Raw genomic sequence first — 20,496 nt, forward strand, 5'->3', positions numbered from 1 at the left:
GCCCCGGTCTCCTGCGGTAGAGCCGGCTCCTCAGTGCGTCTGGTGCGAGGTGCGTGCTCTAAAGGCGGACAGTGGCTATTTTAATCCCATTTGTTACACAGCAAGGACGACCATGGCCATTTAGGTTTAGTGGCGAGATCGCTACTCGCATTGATTTTTCTTAGTATTTGGTAGGATATTGCAGCTGAGACCATTTAAGTTTTTGAAAAATGAATGGGGGGCTCATTTAATCTGCTCGGCTTGCTCACTAATAGCCGATCAATACAGCGCATTCTTGGCTCCGGAAATACGGCAGACTTTGTTTCATGATGGACGACCCTTATAGATTATTGGGGGGCAACAGATTTTTTTTAAATTTCGGTTTTATTGGTTGCAGGGCGTCTTCGTGACATTGTTGCGATCGGTACAAACCAGGGAGACTCACGGGGAATGGCGCTAACTTCCACCCTCCACGTCAGATGATGGGCGGCTCTCCTGGGCTGCGAGGCCACGGCGACGGTTTTTAATGTTGGTCTTTAGATAGTCCTCTTTAGCACTATTTGTACTTGATTTGCCCCAAATTAGCTATTTTATGGTGGAGCTCTCCAAGTCCTTTGCGTTTGGAGTAGATGCTCCACATTCGATTTCCGTATGGGCCAGCGACGAAATATCCCTGAGTGAAACGGGCAGGTGTAAGAAAACGTTACGAGGCCATTTGGCCACGTGGGGCGGGCGAGGACGAGGTGCATCTGGGCGGAGGCCAGAGGGGCTGCTGACGCCCGGCGTCGCACGGGACGGCCCCCAGCAAGGCGTCGCCCGGCCCGACGTCACGGTCGCGGGGCCGATGTAACTTGAGGCCACCTAAGGCATCGACAGGCGTTCGTGCCCAAGACTTCCTCTTTTAGGAAGTACAAGTTCATTTTTATACAAGCCAAAGCAAGGCGTTTCGTTTCTCTTAGGGCTTTTTTTTGGCTGAGGGTTGGTTTTATGTGGCGAATCGACAGGTGTTTTTTTCAGCATCAAAGCTACTCTCGTTCCCAGCCGGGGCCCCGTCAGGCGGCAGTGTCCTTTCTCCTGGGCCACTGTCTCCTGAACCCACGACCCTCTTCACGCTGCTCTCTCTGCTCTCCCTCCAAGGTCCGCTTCAGAATTATCCGATGTTTTTCACAACGTGTAAGGTGCTTCCGCGGATACTCAGGGAGAGCAGTGTTTCAGGTGCAAAGTCCACCTTCCTCCATGGTGGTGGTGCTGCGGCAGCTGGTAACACAGTGTGTATTCCTGCTGACGTGACACCGTCACCCGTGGCTCCCACGCGCCAGCCAAAAGGAGTGTCACACCGCCGTACGCGAGGAGTCTATGCGGAGGGTGACTGGGTGGCGCCCATGCCTCTCTAGAGGAACAGCGGAAAATGCCGCTGTCTTTCAGGCTGTCCATCACCCGGAAGACAGGAAGGGTGAGAAGGAAGGGGCACCCCGCGTGCGGAGTGCAGACGGGGTGACGAGCGAGAGGAGGTCGCGCCGAGCCCTTCCCCGCGCCCCGTGGGAGCGCAGGATTGCAGAGCAGGGCGGGGACCCCATGGCGCGGGAAGGTCGCCTCCCGTCTGCCGCTCCACGTCCCCCGGCCCTCCCGGCCACCTTTACGGAGGCGGAGCATGGGGACGGGGTCTCCTGACCTTGGCGTCACGGGCCCTCTCCCGGGTGACGCGCTGTCCCTGGTGCTGGCCCGCGGCCCGCGGTGTCCCGCCTGGCCCTCTGCTGCAGGCGCCCCGCGGCCACTGCTTCGTGTGTCCGGACCTTCCCCCATACGCTCATCCCTGGGGCTTTACAGTGGCCCCAAACGCCCAAACTAAAGTAGGAAGAACTTTTAATGTGGACGCATTATAAGGGAACACTTGATCGCTGCATTGAATAGAAAACAGAAAGAAAATCAGTAATTCAGTCGTAAATGCTCTACCCAGTGAGAGCCCGTTCCGATATTTCTAAAGAAATGCACTTATTAAAGTGTACCATCTATACAGAAAAGGGGTCAAGTGGATAATTGAAATGCAACGTATCCATGATGGACAGATAGGAGACGGGCTGGGGGCGCTGCCGGGGCGGGTGGGGAACGGGGAGAGGCTGGCGCAGAGGGCGCGGGCTCTCGGCTGTAAGACGAGTAAGGTCCGAGGGTCTCGGGTAAAACATGGTGACAATGGTTGATGACGCTGTATCGCGTAGATGAAGTCTTCTAGGAGAGAACTTCGTTGTTCTCACCAAATGTGCATGCGTGTGTGTGTGTGTGTGTTTACGTGTTTGTATACGTGTGTGCGTGTGCATGTGTATGTGTGCGTGAAATGCGTTCGCGTAATGCATGTATTTCGCGTCATATGTTCATTATGTCTCACCAATGTGGAGTGTGCACATGCATGGCTGTGTGTTTGCATATGTAGTAATGTTGTGTATTACATGTCTGTGGGTAATGGCCAATGTGGGTGTCTTGCGTCAACAATAACGTGTGTTTGTGTGCACGTGTTTTGGATAATGTGAAAATGTGATTGTCTGTCACGTGTGTCGCGTCACGCATTTATTACTGCGCGATAAGTTCGTATGTAGGTAATGTTCACATGTGTTTGAGTGTCGCGTGTGTGTTTGCACATCATCGTTTATTATGTGTGTGCGATGTTGCGTGTGTGTGTGATTGTGTGTGTAGTAATGCGGCACGTGTTTTGTGTAATCGCGTGTGTTTGTATATAGGGTGTATTGCATGTGTTTTGAGTGTGTCGTGTGTGTTTGTGTATGTGTGTTTGTGTGCGTGTGTTTGCATGTGCATGCGATGTGTGTGTTCGCGTGTGTGCATGTGTGTGCACGCATGTCTGCGTGTGTGCATGTGTGTATGTGTGCTGTATATATAACTGACAGATCACATCGGGATGTATTAAGTGGGGCCGCTCCGATGGTGTGGGCCCCCGTGCGTCGCGTGCTAGTTCACTCGACGAGCAGGGTCCTTTCTCGATGTATCTGCAGACCGAGTCTCTCCGAGCACACGTACAGCCTCCGTGCTGCTGAACCCGGGAGAGAGGGCGCACTCCCTCGGCACCCGGACGCTTCCGTCACCCCCTCCCTGTCACCGCTCCTTGCTCCCCATGGTGCCCGCTGTCCTGAACATCACGTTGCTTTTGCGCATTTTCCTGTTTTTGCATTTTGTGCCAGTGGCCTCGGCCGCCTCCGAGCTGTGGCTTCCTTCACGCCACGGATTTTAGGTCTGCTCAAGCCTCTTGCCTGATTTACGATTGCGTCTTTTGTTTTGTTAGGACTTGGCTCCTTTAGCCCCGTTTATGGGCATAAGTAGGCGGAGATGTTTTGTTTCTGTCCCCCAGGATGTGGTATCATTGCGTGTTTTCACGTGTGCGTGTGATGAAAATGCTCTCGTACTATTACGGGTTTTTACCCCAGCACCGTTCGAACCGCTGTCTCACCTACGCAGCCACCGTCTTCGTCACCGTTAGGAGCTGGCTAAGGCCTAGGTGCCAGGCATCGTGCGGCTCCCGGGGCAGGCGGCTCCCGGGGCAGGCGGCTCCCGGGGCAGGCGGCTCCCGGGGCAGGTGGCCAGCAGGCAGGGATGGTTCTCGCTCCTTTCGTGTTCCGTTCACAGACTATTGAGTAAACAATAACTCACAATGTGAAGACTGAGAGGGGGACGTTGACCCGGTCCCGTTAGCCAGCTTCTCGTCACCGTGCAGTCGGGGCTGGCCACACAGTTGCCGTGACTTCTGGGTCTGTTGTCCTTAAGTATGACATTTTGAACGTTGAACTTCCGAATTCTTCTAGGCTTGAAGTTTTAATTTTGGTGGTAGTTGTCACAGGGCGAAAGAGGCGACTCGGACTCACTCTCGTGACTCGCGGGCTGCGGCTGTGTGGCTGGCACTGATTCTCGGTGCTCAGCTGCGATCGTCAGTGCGCCCGCCTTTCGCGTCTGCGCTCCCTGTGTTACTTGATCGTCTCCTGGTCTCTGCACCGTGTCCCCACCGAGAAACGGGCCATCTGTTCAGGTTCAGAAATTCAAGTTTGGAATGTCTTCAGGATGCGGCTCCCTTTCTGTGGGTAAAGAAACCAATTCCCCAACACTTAGAGTTTCATCTCCCCTTTTTTAAGCCTTAAGGAAACTGGGGGTGGAAGTGGCCGAGGAACCTGCTGGGAATTAAACTCTAAATTAACACGAAATCACTTCTGGTTTTCGTGAATTTGCGGAAGTGTTTTTTCTTTCGTCGTAATCGGTGTGTCCAAAGACTAGAAGATCTCATTCTGGGTGACCCTGACTCTGAGTTTACGGGGTTATGGATTCGATAAAGTATTCCACTGTTCATCGGGATGAGTGATCCGAATCGCCGTCTGCAGTAGTGCATGGAACGTCACCCGGCGCTCCACGGCTGGCCGCACAGTGCGCGGGGTAAATAATAATCGCTGCAGAAGTGTGGGGCCCACAGTGGTCAGGAAGGACGGCGTCACGGAGGAGGTGGAAGTTGACCTGAATCTTAAAGGATGACTAGGATTTTGGTCAAAGGGTCAGAAGCACCTTTTAGTGGCTGGAGCACTGGACGGGGCCGGGGTGGGGGTGGAGCTCTCTCGGACGTCGTTGGTGGCCGCCGTAAACACTGTATTTTCTCCTCCCGTGACCTCTTGCATTTCCATTAGGCTCGAATCAAGGGCAGTGCAATGGGAATGAGCGTACAGCTAATTGAGGGGAATTGTGCGTGGTCATTTACTCTTCGAGGGGAGCTGGCACTGAGTCTCACCTCAGTGGGCCCTGTTGTCCCCTGTCAGTCACGAATGACTGACGCTCTTGGCGCCGAGCTGTTTAAAGGTCGTCGTCTCTAACGCTGCATGTGGCCCGCATCTCAGAGCAAACTGGGAAGCACCCCACCTCGCCTTCTAACTCGCCCATCGTGCCATGCGGTGGATGGGGGGCCGTTGAGGAAAGTGGCATGGACAGGAGCTGAAAGGGGCGAGGTCGGCTTGGCTAAGCTGGGCCAAGTGGGTCTCACGCTCCACGTCCATCTCCATCGTACGTAGCCGGAGCGATCATTTTAAACACCCAGGCTTTGCGAACAGGCTGTTGTCTAGAGATTAACGAGATGAAGGCCCGCGGGGGGAGCAGGTGGCATGGATGAGGCGTAAGGGCTGGGTGGGGACTGTGGCCAGCTAGTGAGTTTGTGCCCCGCCCACCGGGCACGGTGCTGTTGCTTGTCGCACTGTGCTTGGTGATGGACTCACAGGTTTGGCGCATCCTGCAGTGTGTGGAAGGAAAAACTTAGAATCGAGATTTTTTTAATGTGCTGTCTTCTGTTTTATAAATATTGGCATTAAGAACTAATTATGAATTTAAATGACACCAGGCAAGCTCAAAGAAAACGGGCTTCGGAGCCAGAAGCTGCTCACGGGCATTAGGCGCACAGCATCTGCCGTGGGCACGGGAGGGTTTCTAACGAAGAAGTGACAGAAAGACCTGTGGGGTGACATTGTGCCACCGTCTACCTGGGAACCCTAAGTACCGAGTCTGGGGAGCAGCAGTTAGCCCTCGAAGGTCAAGGGCCCCGTGGTCCCATTGCACATCACAGGTGTCCCTTCCCCCGGGGAGGGCGATCCCGGGACTGGATCGTTAGACTCTTTTGAGAAAGGATTTGAAACTCGTTACCCTTCTGCATGGCTAGAACCCCGAACGCAGGCCGACGGAGGTCCCTTGCTCCGCAGCCTAACGAGGGCCCAGCCTTGCGGGCTCTGGTGGCCCAGACATTCCTGCTCCTCCCCGCGTGGCGTCCGACCCCGGAGGTCCCAGGAGAGAGAGCGTCCGGTGCCCTGGGGGGACGTGTCCCCGGGCCGAGCGAGCGGCCCGCACGGTGGTTATCGTCACCCCGCTGAGGCGCGAAGATGCCCAGGCGCATGCGGAAGCGCACGTTGTTGGCAAACGAATTGAGAAACGAGGAGAAATGCGATCAGATGAGAATTTCTGTCTCTGATGCTGCTTTAAAGAGAAGACAGTTTCGCGTATTTCTGTCCCGCCTGCCGAGAGCCGTCTGTGCTGGTGGATTTTCGCCTCCGGCTTCTTGTCGGGCTGCATCCTTTATGTTCCGAGTCTCTAGTCTCCTTTGATGGTGGAACGAAGTGGGGGGCGCTTGGGAGACCCCTCTCCCACCCCACCCAACGCCCTAAATAAACGGGCCGCCGTTCTTGTGGATTCTCGCTGAATCTTTTAAATTCTTTTTCCACATGCTTTCAGCAGAGATGCCGAAACAGACAGCACGGTGGGCCTGGTAGGGAAATGCCAGGAAGCGGGGTGCAGCCCGTGAGCAGGAGAGAACCTCGTTTCCCGATGGCGGGGGAGGTGACTGGGCGAACCCGGGCAGGGAGGGGCTGCCGTCGGCGGAGCTGCTTGGGGTCCCCTCGCTCTGTCCGTCGGCTTTGCCCTTTTTCTTACTTTTTCCTCGGTTTAAAAACTATGTAAGGCTTTTAAGGCCGTGGCTTAAAATTTCCTTCCGGCGACACTTGTTGACCCGCCCCCACCAAACACGCCACGTGTGGGTCGTTAACGTTCATCCAACCTGGTTGAGCCACGTGTGGGTCATTAATGTTCATCCAACCTGGTAGTAAGTGGCTCTGGAGCAACGCGTCTCGCGAGGACGGTCTTGGCGATGCCCGTGAGCTGGGCGTCCGAGGCGGGAGGCAGACCGCTTCCCTCCGGCTCACGGCCCCTCATCCTCTGCAGCCTGTTTTCATTCTTGGCCTCCAAAAGGCCAAAACGAGAACAATTGTATGTATTGTCACAGTGAGACATCTAGACAGGAGCCTGGGGTCATCCGGTCAGAGCCGCTGGCCCTCCCCGCACTGGGAATCGTCTGGGCAGCGGGGGAGGTCCACGCCTCGGTCCGCACGGGGTGCGGTGGGTCTGAGCTGCTCATGGTGGAGCATCCTGCCGTGACTCAGTCCTCCCGCTGGACAGACGGGACACTGCCAGCCGGGGTGAGAGCTGGCAAGCGTGTTCAGCTACGGCGGCCTTCGCAGACCCCCTGCCAAACTCGCCGTGTCCGGTGACGGCTCATCACCCCCCCCACACCCCGCTGCCCACGCTGCCCCCCTTGATTTCGTTGTTGCCGTTGCTCCCACTGGGCTCTCTCGGTAAGATGGCCTTTTGGACATGAATTCATTTGTTTCACTCTCTGGCTCTGAACTTCAAGGGCTTCCTGTCACACGTAGAGGAAAGCCCAAAGTCTTCGTGATGGCGGGAGACCTTACCGGGTCTGGCCCGTGGCTGCGTCTGGCCCAGGGCCTTTGCTTTTGCTGTCCCTCCCACCTGGAGCATGTCTCCAGCCTGTTGGCATGGGGCCTGCTTCCCAGCTCCGTGTGAGTGTCTGTTTAAATGTCACCTGCAGGAGGGTGGCACAGCCAGATCCGGACATGGAGGAACAAGCATTTCTTAAGTAGCATAAGATAGTCAGGATTCTTTACTCCTCACACTCTTTATGCTAATAAGATTCTGATGGTGGAAGGAGGCGTGGAGAAGCCTTTTGTGGAAAACGGAGTAACAGGTGGGATCGTCACTCACGTGACAGGTGCTGGTAGGAGGTCTCGGTGGATATGGTACCCGCTGGGGTGAGACTGACAAGCATTTGGCCTTTCGACTTTCACCGCGTGCTCCAGCTGTGAGCCAGTGGCGCCCTCCTCCCGCTGAGGACGGGGGACGTGCCGCGCGTTTCCAGCTGCAGGTGGTGCCTCGGGGTCCTCTGTTTTCTCGTTGGAAAGGAGAAGTTGGGAAAGGGCTTATTGACGTGGGAGAGGGAGGAATGGATCAGGCGAGTCAACATGTGGAAAGCAGCGCGGGATCTAAATAGCCTGCTGGTCACTGGGGTCTTGGGGAGTCCACCACCTGCACGCACATGAGGGCCGGGATGCTGGGAAAAGATGAGCTGGGAACAGCAAATGGTGCGGAACTGATTTCACGGCGCACGGCGGAATGAGGACTTGCGGAAGCCGGGAAGTTGTGTTACAGACAAATGAAGGAAATTGGGCTTCCTGGAACCCAAGTTCGTGAAGCAGGTTTTACCTCTTCTGCATCAGAAGCTTGGCCGACTGCTGGCCAGAGGCAGGAGAGCTCAGTGGGGGCCGTCCTGACGGGGTGTGTTCATCGGAGCCCGTTTTGGGGTGCGCTCGCTGGGGCCCCTGTCGTGGGGTGTGCTTGCTGGAACCCGTCACGGGCTGCACTGGCTGCTGGTTGCTCACACCCGCAGCCCTGAGTGTCCATTTGTGTAGGATGCACAAGGGGTCACGGTTCCCTGCATTTCACCCCCACTCCCCATCGTGGGAGACCTGGGACCCGGAGCTCGGAGCTGCAGTGGGGAGAGCTTGGGGGACATCAGCCTTGACCGAGCTGATCGTCTGTGGGCATCAGCAGCACAGCTCGGCCCCTCCCAGTTAGACTCCAGTGTCCAGGGTCAAGGAACTGCGAGGACTGGCAGCCCCTCCGCTCTCCAGGCGGGCTCTCGTCGCGTGCCTGTTTTCATCAGGGTGACCTGGATTGTTTCTGGGGACCTGGAGGAGAGACAGCGTCGGGGCCACCCGCCCCGTTTTGTCTGCTGTCGGATTCAGCGCCCAGCCTTGTCCGGGCACAGCCCCTGTGGTTGGGGTCTTCTGTGGGCGTGCCGTCCACGCACCGGGTGGCCGGGCCCCTGCTAGGCCATTTCCATGTTCATTCTAATTCAGCATCACCGTGGTGGGTCTGACACCCGAGGGCGCCTCCACGCACGCACGCCGCGTCCTAGCTGGCGCGTGTCTGTAACTGTCGCACGTCTGCCGTGGGCCCGGCGCTCGCAAGGCCGTGGTTCGACTGGGACGTTTCCCGCGTTCCTGATTACAGACCCTGCACGGCCCCCACTCAGCTCCTTTTTTTTTTTTTTTTGTGGGATAAGGAGGTTAGACCGCTGGTCATCAAGTTTTGGTTGGCAAATTCCAGCCAATCAGTAACTTTGAAGAAGGCAGTAAACAAACAGACAAGTCACAAAAGCCCTATGTCAGGACTCACATGTGCTTAGAAGCAGACAGTTCCCTTGTGAGGGTGAAGCCAACTTGTCGCCCAGAGGCATCACGTTTACTCGGAGGTTTAAGTGGGGGTGGTCACTGTTTCAGGCAGATGCATCCCCGAGGAGCCTGGGGCTCTCGAATCAGCACTTTCTGGGAGAATAAATGATTTTACTGAGTCATTTTTGGAGCGTTGCAGCCACCCGACACTTACAGAGCCCCGTGCCGTACAGTGTCTTCCTTGTGGGAGACACGGTATGTTTCGTGAGGCTCAGAAATGTGCCCTCGGGGAACAAGTGTCTGCCCGTGAAAGTAAATGATTAGAGTCTTCCCTGCGTCTGTCAGTCGTGGGGAGTCAGAGCCGTATTGGACGGCCCACGGAAAAATCATTTTGTTATTATGTTGTACAATCGCAGTATGTCTCTGGTTTTATTATACACAGGAGCATTTTTTTTTTCATGCTGGGAAATGTATTTTTCTATTATTGAATCAAACTAGATCTAACAAGTTTTCACTTCTTAATTTTTTTAGGCTGTATCTTGAGCATGTAGGCAGCTTTTGGTGGGTTCTTCATTAGGATGATCCGGTTGCTGGTTCTGAAAATAGTCATATTAATAATTTTCTGGCTAATATGTATCGAACACGTACATGGAATAACTCTCGATGGCAACATGAAGCAGTTATGACATAATCTTCATTTTATAGGTGAAGAGAGAGGATAAGGGACAGCCAGCCCAGCCTGTCCCTTATTCCTGGCTGGCCGGGACCCATTTTCCCAGCTCTCCATGTTACGGCCTGATTTTCATTTTCTGTTTTACCCTTAAATGGTAGAAAGTGAGTTATTACTGGCCACGTTATTTCTTGTTTTGTTAAAAGGACGTAAATTAAGAGGAAAATCAATTAAGAGTTTATATGCGTTGGGGGCATGGAGGTTCCTCTGACTCATACGCACCCTCAGAGATGCATGGAAAGGAAATGACTTCTCTCTGCTCTGTGGTTTTACGGCGGTCGGTTTCCGTGGGACTGTGAAGCTGGCATTGTGGAGGCAGGGGCGAGCTTTCTGGCATCAGACAGAGCTCCTTTCGAATCCACTTTCTACCCCGGGGCCAAGGCTCTCAGCCTCATTTCCTCAGCTGCTAAGTGGGGGGTGGAAACACTTGCCCTAGTACTATGTTGAGCGCCTAGTAATACGATACATATTGGCAAAAACACAATAAGTATTCCTTTCCCCCGTCCTCGTCTTCCTCACTCTTCCTGTGAGACACCCTTATACGTGAACCCACTTCCAGGGAAACCAAATGCAGACGTGCGAAGCCACATCGGCAAGAGCAAGAGAAAGGACAACGGCCCGTTAAGTTTTCTCTTCCTTCAACTGGGAATGAGACTTTCACAGCAACATGTTATCTCAGAAACTCACGTTTTGTTAGGTCCATTGCGGCCTCTGCTCCTCACCCCCACCCCTGGGACATGTGGGGCTGAATGAATCCATCTCAGTGTCAGGGCGGAAATGGCCAATTAGCATATGCCCTTTCCCTGGCCACTGTGATTGGCTCAGCCGTGAGCATGTGACCCAGTCTGGGCCAATGATCATCAAGCCTCAGATTTGAAATTACTAAGGAGGAGAAGCTACAGTTTTCCCTGGATTGGACCCTGGAGGGAGATGAGCCGGGAGCCGCGAGGGACCACTGGCCTGCGGGAGCCACCCCCAAAATAAGTACATTAAATTTGGGGGAAACAGATGTAGGTGATGGTGCCGCGCGGGCAGAGCTGGATCCTCACTTTTGAGGCCTCCGCGTCTTTTGAATGTTGCAGCAAAAGAAACGCCTTCCTTTGCTTAAATTGCTTAGACGTGTCCCTTCTGACTGTTTTGACAAAAGCGGGCGAACCACGCAACGGCGCTGACGGAGTGTGGGGGCCGGCACAGCGTGGCGCGCCCGCGGTCGGTGGCCACCAGGGCTGCAGAGCCGCGAGTGGCTGCGGAGGGCGGAGGGCGGAGGGCAGGCTCGGGCACACGCGGCACTGGGTGCCCCTCCGTCCCCAGCGCAGGTCCTGCAGAGGGGGGCCTTCCTCAGTAAAGGGTCCCTCACCGCGGCCACCAGGTGCCTGTGCAGGCCGTGCACAGGTGCTGCCGGGCGGCAGGGCCAGGGAGGCTGAGGGCATGGCCCGCTCAGCCAGCTGCCCCGGTGCCGATGCCTCCTGCTAATGAGCACAGAGGCGTCCTGCGTGTCGTTCGCAGCCCTGGCAGAGCACCTGAGCGCCTGCCTGCCCCATTCCCACCCCAGACGCTGAAAGTCCCTGACAAACACGTGCCACGGAACCGAGCGGATTGGCGCCACCGTTCACGCGTAGCTGCCGCTCCGTATGAATTTTCTGTTGCTCTGTAATGAGTCGCCACAGACTCAGTGGCTTGAAATCATGCAGATTTATCGCCTCTCAGTTCCATAGGTCAGATGTTTGACACAGGTGTCACTCGGCCAACTCCGCGGTGTCATGAGGGCTACATCCCTTTCTGCAAGTGCATGGAAGAATCTGATCCGTTGTCTCTCCCGCCTCCGGAAGCTGTCCGCCTTGCCTGGCTCCTGGCCCGCTGCCTCCATCGTCAAAGCCGGCGAGGATGGCTGAGACTTCTCGCGTCTTATCACTCCTGCCTGCGTCTTTGTCTCTGTCTGCCACTTCTGAGGGCCCTCGCGATCATGTCGAGCCCGCCCAGGTGTCCCCAAACACCCTCCCCGGGGGCCTGAGAGGGCCCGACGTGGTCACACCTGTGAGACTCTCGTTGCCACATCGGGCCATGTGGCGCTGGGCATCAGGACGCGGGCGTCTTTGAGGGACTCGCCACTTTTGGAAAATTGAGTCAATTACCCCAGGACCCATTCTGCAGTTTCTGCTTTCTGGGCTCATCAGCTGTGCCGCGTAGCTCGCCACCGGTCTCGAAACAGACGCCTCCATCCCGGAGCTGGCGGGCGGCCTGCTTGCCCACGCTGGCTCCGGAAGCCACCTCCCTGTGCTGCCTGCCAGTCAGCAGCTCCTCTGCCTTCCCAGTGACTGATTCGGAACGTCGGCTGTGGAGCCCCCCCTCATTTATCGCCAGTGTCCCCCTGAGACAGGGTATGACCCCCTTTCCTAGCTGTGTTATTTTCATTGGGTCCAAATTTCGTGTTTAAAATTGCATTCAAATCACACATGGACTGCACCTCCAATGCTGCTGGATAGAGAAGTGACTTCTGGAACCTTTCTGTAGATGGCGTCCGAGGGGGCCAGCTCGCTGCGGTTCGCGTCTGGCACTGGGAACTCCCGGCTCTGGGACCTTGAGCATCACCATGTGAGAAGTCGCTGGGGTTTGCTACCTGGAAGCCAAGTCTTGCAGGTGTGTTCAGGTCGGCCATCGATGGCTTCGTGCAGTGACGGTACTTCCTCGTTCTCTCTCTGTGTGGTCACGTGCTGGGCCTTCACTGAGCAGCCCCATGGGGTGAACGTGGGCCCCGTAGTGAGGGCACAGATGTGCGCTGAGATGGGGCGTTTCATAGCCTCACGGGCACGGGGCTGGGAAGACGCCCCCCAGATGGCGTCTGTCCCCATTAAAAGACCATTCTCACAAAGATGACATCATGACTCTTATACAGAAACAAACAAACACACGTTAACATTTTTATTTAGCTCATTGATTGAGTGAGGACATCGGGCAGATGTGGCAGCCGACCCACAGGGCAAGGCCGAGAAGCCCTCGTTTCATGGAGCAAAGGGCTGTTGAAATGGGCGCGTGCGCACCGCCCGCCTCCCCGGGAGCGGGGGAGGGTTGGCCCCCCGCCAGAGAGAGCCGGCTCGTGCACCTGCAGGCGGGAATGACTATTGATTTCCGCTGATGTTGTAAAGTAGCTCCCGTAGCATCAGAATCCGGAACCTGGGGGGCAGGGCGAGGTTTCCCGCAGGTGTTTTCCTGCTTGCTCTCTCCCGGGCACACGCCCTCCGCACAGCGTCTGCACCTCTGACTGTCCCTGTGAATCCGCCTCTGGACCCCAGTGAGCCACACGGAGGGGACGGGACGGTGGCAGTCGGCCGTCCTATCCGCTGGTGTCCTTTTTCTTGCCCTGCCCCCTCCTCCTTCCTGCCTTTCCGCTCTCCCTCTTTGACCCCCTTTGTGGGATTGGTGAAATCACTCAAAACGACTTTGCCATCAGGAAATGGGGAAGCAGAAAAAGTTGTTAGTGAGGTGTTTTAAAAAGCCATTTAACCCCCGAACGAACGAAACATGAATATGAACAATTAAGGAATGTGCGAGACGCGACACTCCTCTGGGTTTGAGGGCGGCTGGGGAGCCTCTCGCTGCGTGCGGGGCGTGAGCTTCGGCTGCGGGCGGGTGGGCATGGGCATGCCGGGTCGGGGGTTAGAAACAGCCCGAGCTCCCCATGCAGATGGCGTCTCTCTCACCAGGTCATAGTGGGGGCTCAGGGAGACGCAGCAGCGCTGACCTTCCCAGGGGTGGGTCTGGGGTAATGAGCCGCTGACCCCGAGCTGGAGACTGGCTTCCAGATGTTTGCCCAGTATCCTTTCGTTCATCCGTTTGTTTATTCCTTCGTGCATGCGTTTACTCAGTGTGCCCTGTGCCCTGATTGTCCTGGGCCCGAGCTTACAGCCGGGAACAAGGCAGTCACACCTCTGCCTCTGAGGACCTGCCAGGGCAGGAGGGGTCTGCAGATTTAATCAAGAGAACAAACAGAAAAGGCAGGTTACCCGAGGGCTCGCTCCTGGTGCCGTGCATCCTGTGGGTCTGGACAAACGTGTAATGACCCGTGTCTGCCATCACAGAGGGCTCTGTCTACCGTGTGGAGCGTCACCCGGAAAGTCAGTGCCCCCAGCACCAGTAATTTCCGCTTCTAAAACTCATTAAGTTGGTCCCTGAGTTATGTAACTTCCGTGTCTGTGTTTTTCTAACACTGTAAAAATAACGTTTTGCTTCCTCTTACCGCGAGGGAGGGGTCTGTTCGCGGAGGAAGAAGAAGGGTGCCTTTGGTGTCGCGGTGCCCACGTTGCTGTCCTGGAGGCCGTGCTGTGTGACGGAGGCGATGTGCTTCCCCCGAGTCTTGGGTTCTAGGGATTTGGGGCGTGTGTCTCACACGCTTGGACCCGGCATGACAAGGTCCCGTCACCTAACCCGTTTCTGGAGGGCTCCACGCAGCTCACCCTCCCCAGGCCTTTTGTCCCCATCTCTCGGCTCAGCCCCGAGGGGAGTATGAGCTGCCCAGTGATTGGCGATGGCCCGTCTTCGTTTGTCCTTGCCCCAGCATCCTTTCTCACCCCCCAGTGGTCGGTGTGTCCTGTGTGGCGTGTGTAATGGGCGGAGCCCCGAAGCACACGCTGAGAAACCCCTTCCCGTTCCTGCTCTCGGCCTGGGTGGCCGCGTCGCTGGGAACCTGTCTGTCTGTCTGCTGAGGCCCCTTCGTAGCTCCTTTCTAGCCCTCGGCGACCTCCTGTCCTGACAAAGGAGAGCGCGTGAGGACGCGGGGCCGCCCGCTGACGTTTACAGACATCACTTGGTTTGCGCTTTGTCTGCATGCTCCACGTCTTCGGTGGCAAATGCTGCTGGTTTGCTGCTTGTCAGCGGCATAGGCTTGTGAGACAAGCGCACGCACAGTCGTGCTTCATTAGGCGATTTCGCCACTGCGTGCGTGCTCATCAGTGCACCTGCGCACACCTGCAGGGCACAGCCCACGTCACTGGGCGTGCTCAACTTCTACACGCCTGGCAGGCTTGTCGCCGCCACCCTCGCCACAAGCCCAGAGTCATTGCAGCGTGAGCCCTGACAGCTAGCCTTGCCTTTTGCAACACAAGTGCCACCGCAGCTTGGGGTGCCCCGAGGCCTCCCCGTCAGAGGCAGCACTGCGGGGGATAAACGCCTCGCCAGCCAGTGGGTCGGCCCAGAGCCAGGCCGCCCCTCACTGAGGCTCTTTTTAGGTCTCGCTTGATTTCGATAACTGACCATTTGGGTCACTTTTTTTTTGTTTTTTTCTCTTCTTAGCTTTAAATTCCCACTTTTTATATTTTAAATCCACCAATAAAGGGTGAGCTCATGATATCCCGGGCCCCCACCATCGACCCCAAGAGAAGCAGAAGCCCAGGTCTGTGCTCTCCGGGGCCTATAAGTGATGAAATCTTTTTCCTTCAGCTTCCCAGTGGTTACCAATGAAGGGATCTTGCAATCATAATAAGAACCATGAGGGTCAGTCCAGTTGTCACATGGTTTAGAAGGGGACCATGAGCAGCTCACCTGCTCAGGCGAGTGTTCCAGGCATTTCTAATCGATAGCATCACTGTAGATAAGCAGAGCCCACACAGAACAGTGATGCATTGTGCTACATGTTAGATGTGACCACATTACTGTTACAACATTACGGAGCTTCTTACAACATGATGACGTTACAATGTTAGTGTTTCAATGTTACAACATGACCACATTGTTACCTTACATTAGGGAGCTTAGACATTATGACATTGCAGTGTTTACAGCGTTACAATATTACAACATGACCACATTACTACGTTATATTATGGAGCTTACAACATGATGAGGTTACAGTGTTACACTTCGTTACAACTTTATAATGTTACCACAGTACAGCGCAACGGCATTTTGACGTTACACCTTAGACACTATGTCTGTCAGCAACCCCGTTGCTAGGTGATAGGAGCCTCTCGGCTCCATCATACCCTTAAGGCACCACCGTCTCGCGTCTGCTGGGGTTCCGACCTGATGTTCCTGGGCTGCGTGACTGACGTGAAGCGCGTTGACTTAGGTGGGACGTTTGGATGAGGAACCGCGTGATCGGCACGGAGGTGGGCCGGCGGTTGGCAAGGGGCGGGCAGCCGTGGGAACTGTTGGTCACCCGCCCTCCATTCCCCCCGCAGTGACGGAGAGCCGAGGCGCCCTGGAGAGCACCCAGAGGTTTTCTCTGCTGCCCACCTACCTGCCGGTGACCTACCGCGTGCACCACGCCGACGTGTCCTTCTTCCTGCGGGAGGCCGACCAGGACGTCATGCGCAACTCCAGCCTGCAGTCGCGCGTGGAGTCCTTCCTCGTGCACAGGTCCAGGCGGCTGCCCGTGCTGCGCGCCAGCTACGGGCCCTTCCACGCGGAGCAGGTGGTGGCCCAGGACCTGCTGCTGCCGTCCGGCCCCTCTGGCCTCGCCGGCCAGCTGTCCCTGAACTGGAGGCTGCAGGCGCACATCCTGCGGGACCAGGTGTACCGCAGCCGGCCCACGGTGCAGGTGCTGTTCCACGTCGTGGGCCGGGACTGGGCCGAGCGCGGCCCCGAGGAGCGGCTGCCCTGCCTGCGGGCGTTCGCCTTCCGGGAGACCAGGGAGGTGAGGGGCGGCTGCCGGCTGCAGGGCGCCCTGGGGCTGTGCGTGGCCGCGCTTGAGCTGCCGTCCAGCTGGTTCGGCCCCCCCACGGTGCTGGCCGGGAGGAGGAGGCCAGCGGACCCGGCGGAGGGCAGCGCGGTGGAGCTCTACTACGCCGTGCACGCGGCGGACGAGCGCGGGGACTGTGCCGGCGAGCAGCCCGGGGCGCGGCCGGGCCTCGGCGACGCGGACGAGGCGGCGCCGCCGCTGCACCGGATCGGCAGCGTGTTCCTGCACCAGACCCGCGGCCCGCCGCCCCTGCGCGAGCTGCGCCTGGACCGCCACGTGGCCGTGCACTACCTGCCGGAGCCGGCGCGCCTGGGCGACGTGCGCACCTTCCCGGTGTTCGTGTCCAGAAACTGCACGGAGCGTCAGTTCACACTGAGGTGAGTCCGCCCGCCCGCCGGCGGGGCGGAGAGGGGCGCTCGCAGTTCCCACGGTGGGGGGAGGGGTGGCTCGCGGTTCCCACTGCGCTTGCGCGGCGGGGGTGGGGGTTTGGGGTGGGGACTGCCTGGCCAGGCCCTAGGTCTGGAGGGCCCTGTGGGGCCGGCGCCCCACTGTTATGACCAGTTGTCACCGCGAGGTGGAGACGCCGTGTGCTCTGTCCCGCTGTCCGTTTGGTGGCAAAGGGGTCCGTACCTATGGATTTCGTAGGCCGTTTGCGAACAGCCAGAGGCCGCTGACTGCCCTTGGCTGGAGCGTGGGGCGCCCTCGGCGGGCGGCGGGCTGGCTGGCGTGGCCGGCAGGAGCCGCCTGCGAATCGCAGGGTTGGGTGGCTCCGGCCCAGCCGAGGCTGCAGGCGACACGGCAGCTGCTGTGGGAGGGACCGGGTCACGGCGTTGCCACTGTCAAGTCTGTGCCAAGAGGATGAGTTCCGAGTCCGATGTGGCACCGACTCGCAGTCACGTCTCGTTTCTGTCTGGACATAGCGCTGGACGTCGCATGCACAAGAGCTTAACGCGGGAGGAATGCGACGCGCGGCAGGGTTTGCGCAGCGTCCCGCGTGGGCACGCACCCAAGACCAGGCTCTTAAAAGGAGCGCTGTGCGCTTAAGAAAGATGCGCGTTGCTTTTCTCCTGGGGCCATACGTGAGATGTGCCACTGGCCTTGGCGTCACTGGCCTGCCACTGAGTCGTTTCTTGTTTGCTTTAAGCACAGACAAGTTCGATTGTCACAGCTGTTTGGCACAAGCGTTTTGGGTCACTGGACATGGCCCAACGTTTGGCTTTAAGGCAGCAACTTGGTCTGAACGTCCATGTAACAAAGTCCATGGCGACCCCTGAAAATAGGGAGCTCTGCCTCATACGGCCCGTTTCCCACAAGGGTTTAAGCGAGCGCGTGAGGCCGGTCCTCCGTCCTCTCCGCCGGGCGTGGCGTGGCGGTTTTTCTGGCATTCTCTCCATTTTCATTGAAGGGTGAGTTTGAGAAAGGAGTCATTCTTTTGCTCATATACCTTACACATCAGGATTTGCCTATTGCTCCCTAGTGCCGGAATTGTCCTTTCATCTTAATCTAATGATGGGACTTGGCTGATTCTTGGCAGGTAATACCTTTTGGTTGGGGTGGAGGGTGCCTCTGGGTGCCACAGGGATTTAGGGCGCGTCAACATGTCTGTGAACTCATCGCTGGTTTTCTGGACCCAGAGTTAAAACCTCGAATCACCCGAGGCTGTAACTCTCCAGGACACGAGACCTGCCCAGTGTTTTGGGGAAGCAGTCGTATGCGTGGTGTTAGCCTTTGCAAAAGCTTTGAATCTGATGAACGTCTCGTCGCACATGAAACATTGATCAGAGGCCCGCGGGCAACCGTGTCATTGGAAGCCGTGATGAAGCCAAGAAACATTGACTCCGCTGGGCTACGTAACCTGAGGGTCCGAATCTTTGCAAGTTGAGCAACGGACACAGTCAAAGTATCTAGATGCAGAGGCTCCACTTGTAAGTGAAAGATTTGAACGTTCCGGATGCATAGCAAAACTCTTCAGAGCCTGTCAATTTTGTAAAAAAGAGAAAATCAGTTTTCCAGTTAAGACAGTAGTAAAGCAGATGATTCGTGAGCGTGCCTTTGGCTCGGTAAGGCGGAGGCTTTCTGTCTCTTTAAAAGCTTGCGTTCACAAGGTGCCTGCTGCATCCTTAAAATTCTCTAATCACGCACGAGTCTTATCTGTTTATAAAAACAGCTGGGGGTAAACCTGGATCTGGCAATGCGATTAGCCCTTAGTCTGAATTCTCGTAATTAGAAAATAATAAAACTGTATATCTTTTTTAACGAAGTCAGTTTGACACTAATTGAGATAACTCCCACACGTCTGGAGTCGGCGTGTGTCTGTCGGATGCGGCCATCTGCTGTAATGAAATAACCCGAGGGTCAGCCGCGTCTCCTCTCTGAGACTGTGACTTTTGTTTCTGGACATTCCGTGCTGAGAGTGTTAACACCATCCAGAGGCCGCCTCATGTTTTGTAGGTCAGGTGCCAGCAGGACATGCATCGCCCCTTAAAGCTGGCCAGGGCGGGGAGGGGAACCAATTAAGCGCCACCGACAGGAGGGAGCCCTTCCACATCGAGGGCTGACACTGATGCTGTAACTCGCGTCCTTCTCCTGCAGTGACTGAGCTCCTCCCGCCACCTGCCCGGTGATGTCTGTGCCCGTGACCACAGGGCGACGCCACAGCCTACACAAGGGCAGCTTCTGTGCCGGGGACCGAGTTCCGTTGTGCAAATCATCAGGAAGGGCAGTTAGAAGAAATGGCGCCGTGTCTGTTCGTACATGGGCGTGTGAGTGTGTGCGTGCACGCGCGTGAGAGTGGTGCGTGTGAGTGTGTGCATGCACATGCGTGTGTGCGTGCAGGGACCGCTGGGAGAGGAGCAGCGTGCGGGGCTGTTTGTCATCCTGCAGCTTCTCTGCCGTGGGCGTGTCGGCCAGAGCCGCCGAGCTCAGAGGGAGGGCGGCTCAGCGCTTCACCCTCAGACACCTTGGGGCGCCCTCAGTTTCCGGAAATGTTTTCCTGCAGCGAAGCACCGAGGCGTCCGTCCAGCAGCACCGGGCCGGCTCTGCTGTCCCCTCCCCCTCCCGCACGGAGAGCCCCCTTCAGACGCGTCCGGTCTCCGAGAGGAGAAGACGGGCTCTTCCTCCCGCATCTTCCCACCTGTCTTCCCGTCTCTTCCTTCTTCCCACAGAAGGTCAGCTTCAGAGGCGTCCAGGACAGAGGACCTGGACGTGAGGCCGGAGCCCGGTGTCTGTGAGGGTTGGTGTCCCCTAGCGCCCGGGGCGCAGGCTGTACGGCTCAGACCGGGCGGGGATGCGGGGAGCGTTTCTCCAGGCCGAGATGCTTTAACCGGTGGCTGGATGCGAGCGGGAGTGAGCGGAGTTATTGTTCAGTAACGAACACACACGTTTGCTGAGGTCGCTGCAGTTTCGAGCGCCGAATGGTCATGAGTTAAGCCCCTTGGGCCAGCCCGGGGGAAGCTGGAAGGCAGCCCCTGAATGAGGCTCATTCTCGAGCAGGGGCCGTTACAAGGCAGAGCGAGAGAGTGGAAGGGGGTATTTGGCAAGGACTGAAAGCCCGCGATGGACAAGGCGGAAAAGGTGACCTCGGTGCTTCGGGAAGCAGCTTCGCCACAGGCCGTCAGCTTGTTAGGGACTCGGGGGGCTTTGAGACACTCTGAGCTGAGCGCAGTGAACGCGCAGCCTGCTGGCCGAGTGCGGTCTCTCTATCCTGATGCAGGGCAAACGCCCTGGGGTATTCATAATGTTCTCAGTCCGAGAAACGGGGTGCTGCTGGGGCCAGCAGGGGTGTCGGCGTTCCCAGACTCGCACATGTCCATGACATCTGTGCGTGGGACGGTGGCCGCCTCTGTCATCTGGTGGGGGCGGCGGATGGGAGGGGAGTGAGGTAGGCCGAGGAAGTGGGGCTCCGTCTTTCGTGAACCACCTCTGTGCTCGCGGGTGGATCTGGAGGCGCGTGGCAGCCAGGGCCGCCGCCGCGTGGGACCGGCCCGGGCGCCGCGCGGCTGGTTCCCGTCCCCGCCGTCTTGCGTTGCCATGGCGCTTTGACTCAGCGCATCCACATTAATGCCGACTGA

General features: G+C 57.1%; 1 protein-coding gene across 1 annotated transcript in view; it reads left to right on the forward strand.

The window, feature by feature from the left end:
• The window catches only part of TMEM132D (transmembrane protein 132D), a 360,724-nt gene that overhangs the window by 138,361 nt on the left and 201,867 nt on the right, over positions 1 to 20,496 (forward strand). The window contains exon 15 of the mRNA XM_039879485.1: positions 15,927 to 16,803. Within this exon, the coding sequence (XP_039735419.1) occupies positions 15,927 to 16,803 (877 nt within the window). The remainder of the gene's footprint in view (positions 1 to 15,926; positions 16,804 to 20,496) is intronic.

Source organism: Pteropus medius, unplaced genomic scaffold, assembly GCF_902729225.1.
Source record: "Pteropus medius unplaced genomic scaffold, Ma_sr-lr_union100, whole genome shotgun sequence".
NCBI lineage: Eukaryota > Metazoa > Chordata > Mammalia > Chiroptera > Pteropodidae > Pteropus > Pteropus medius.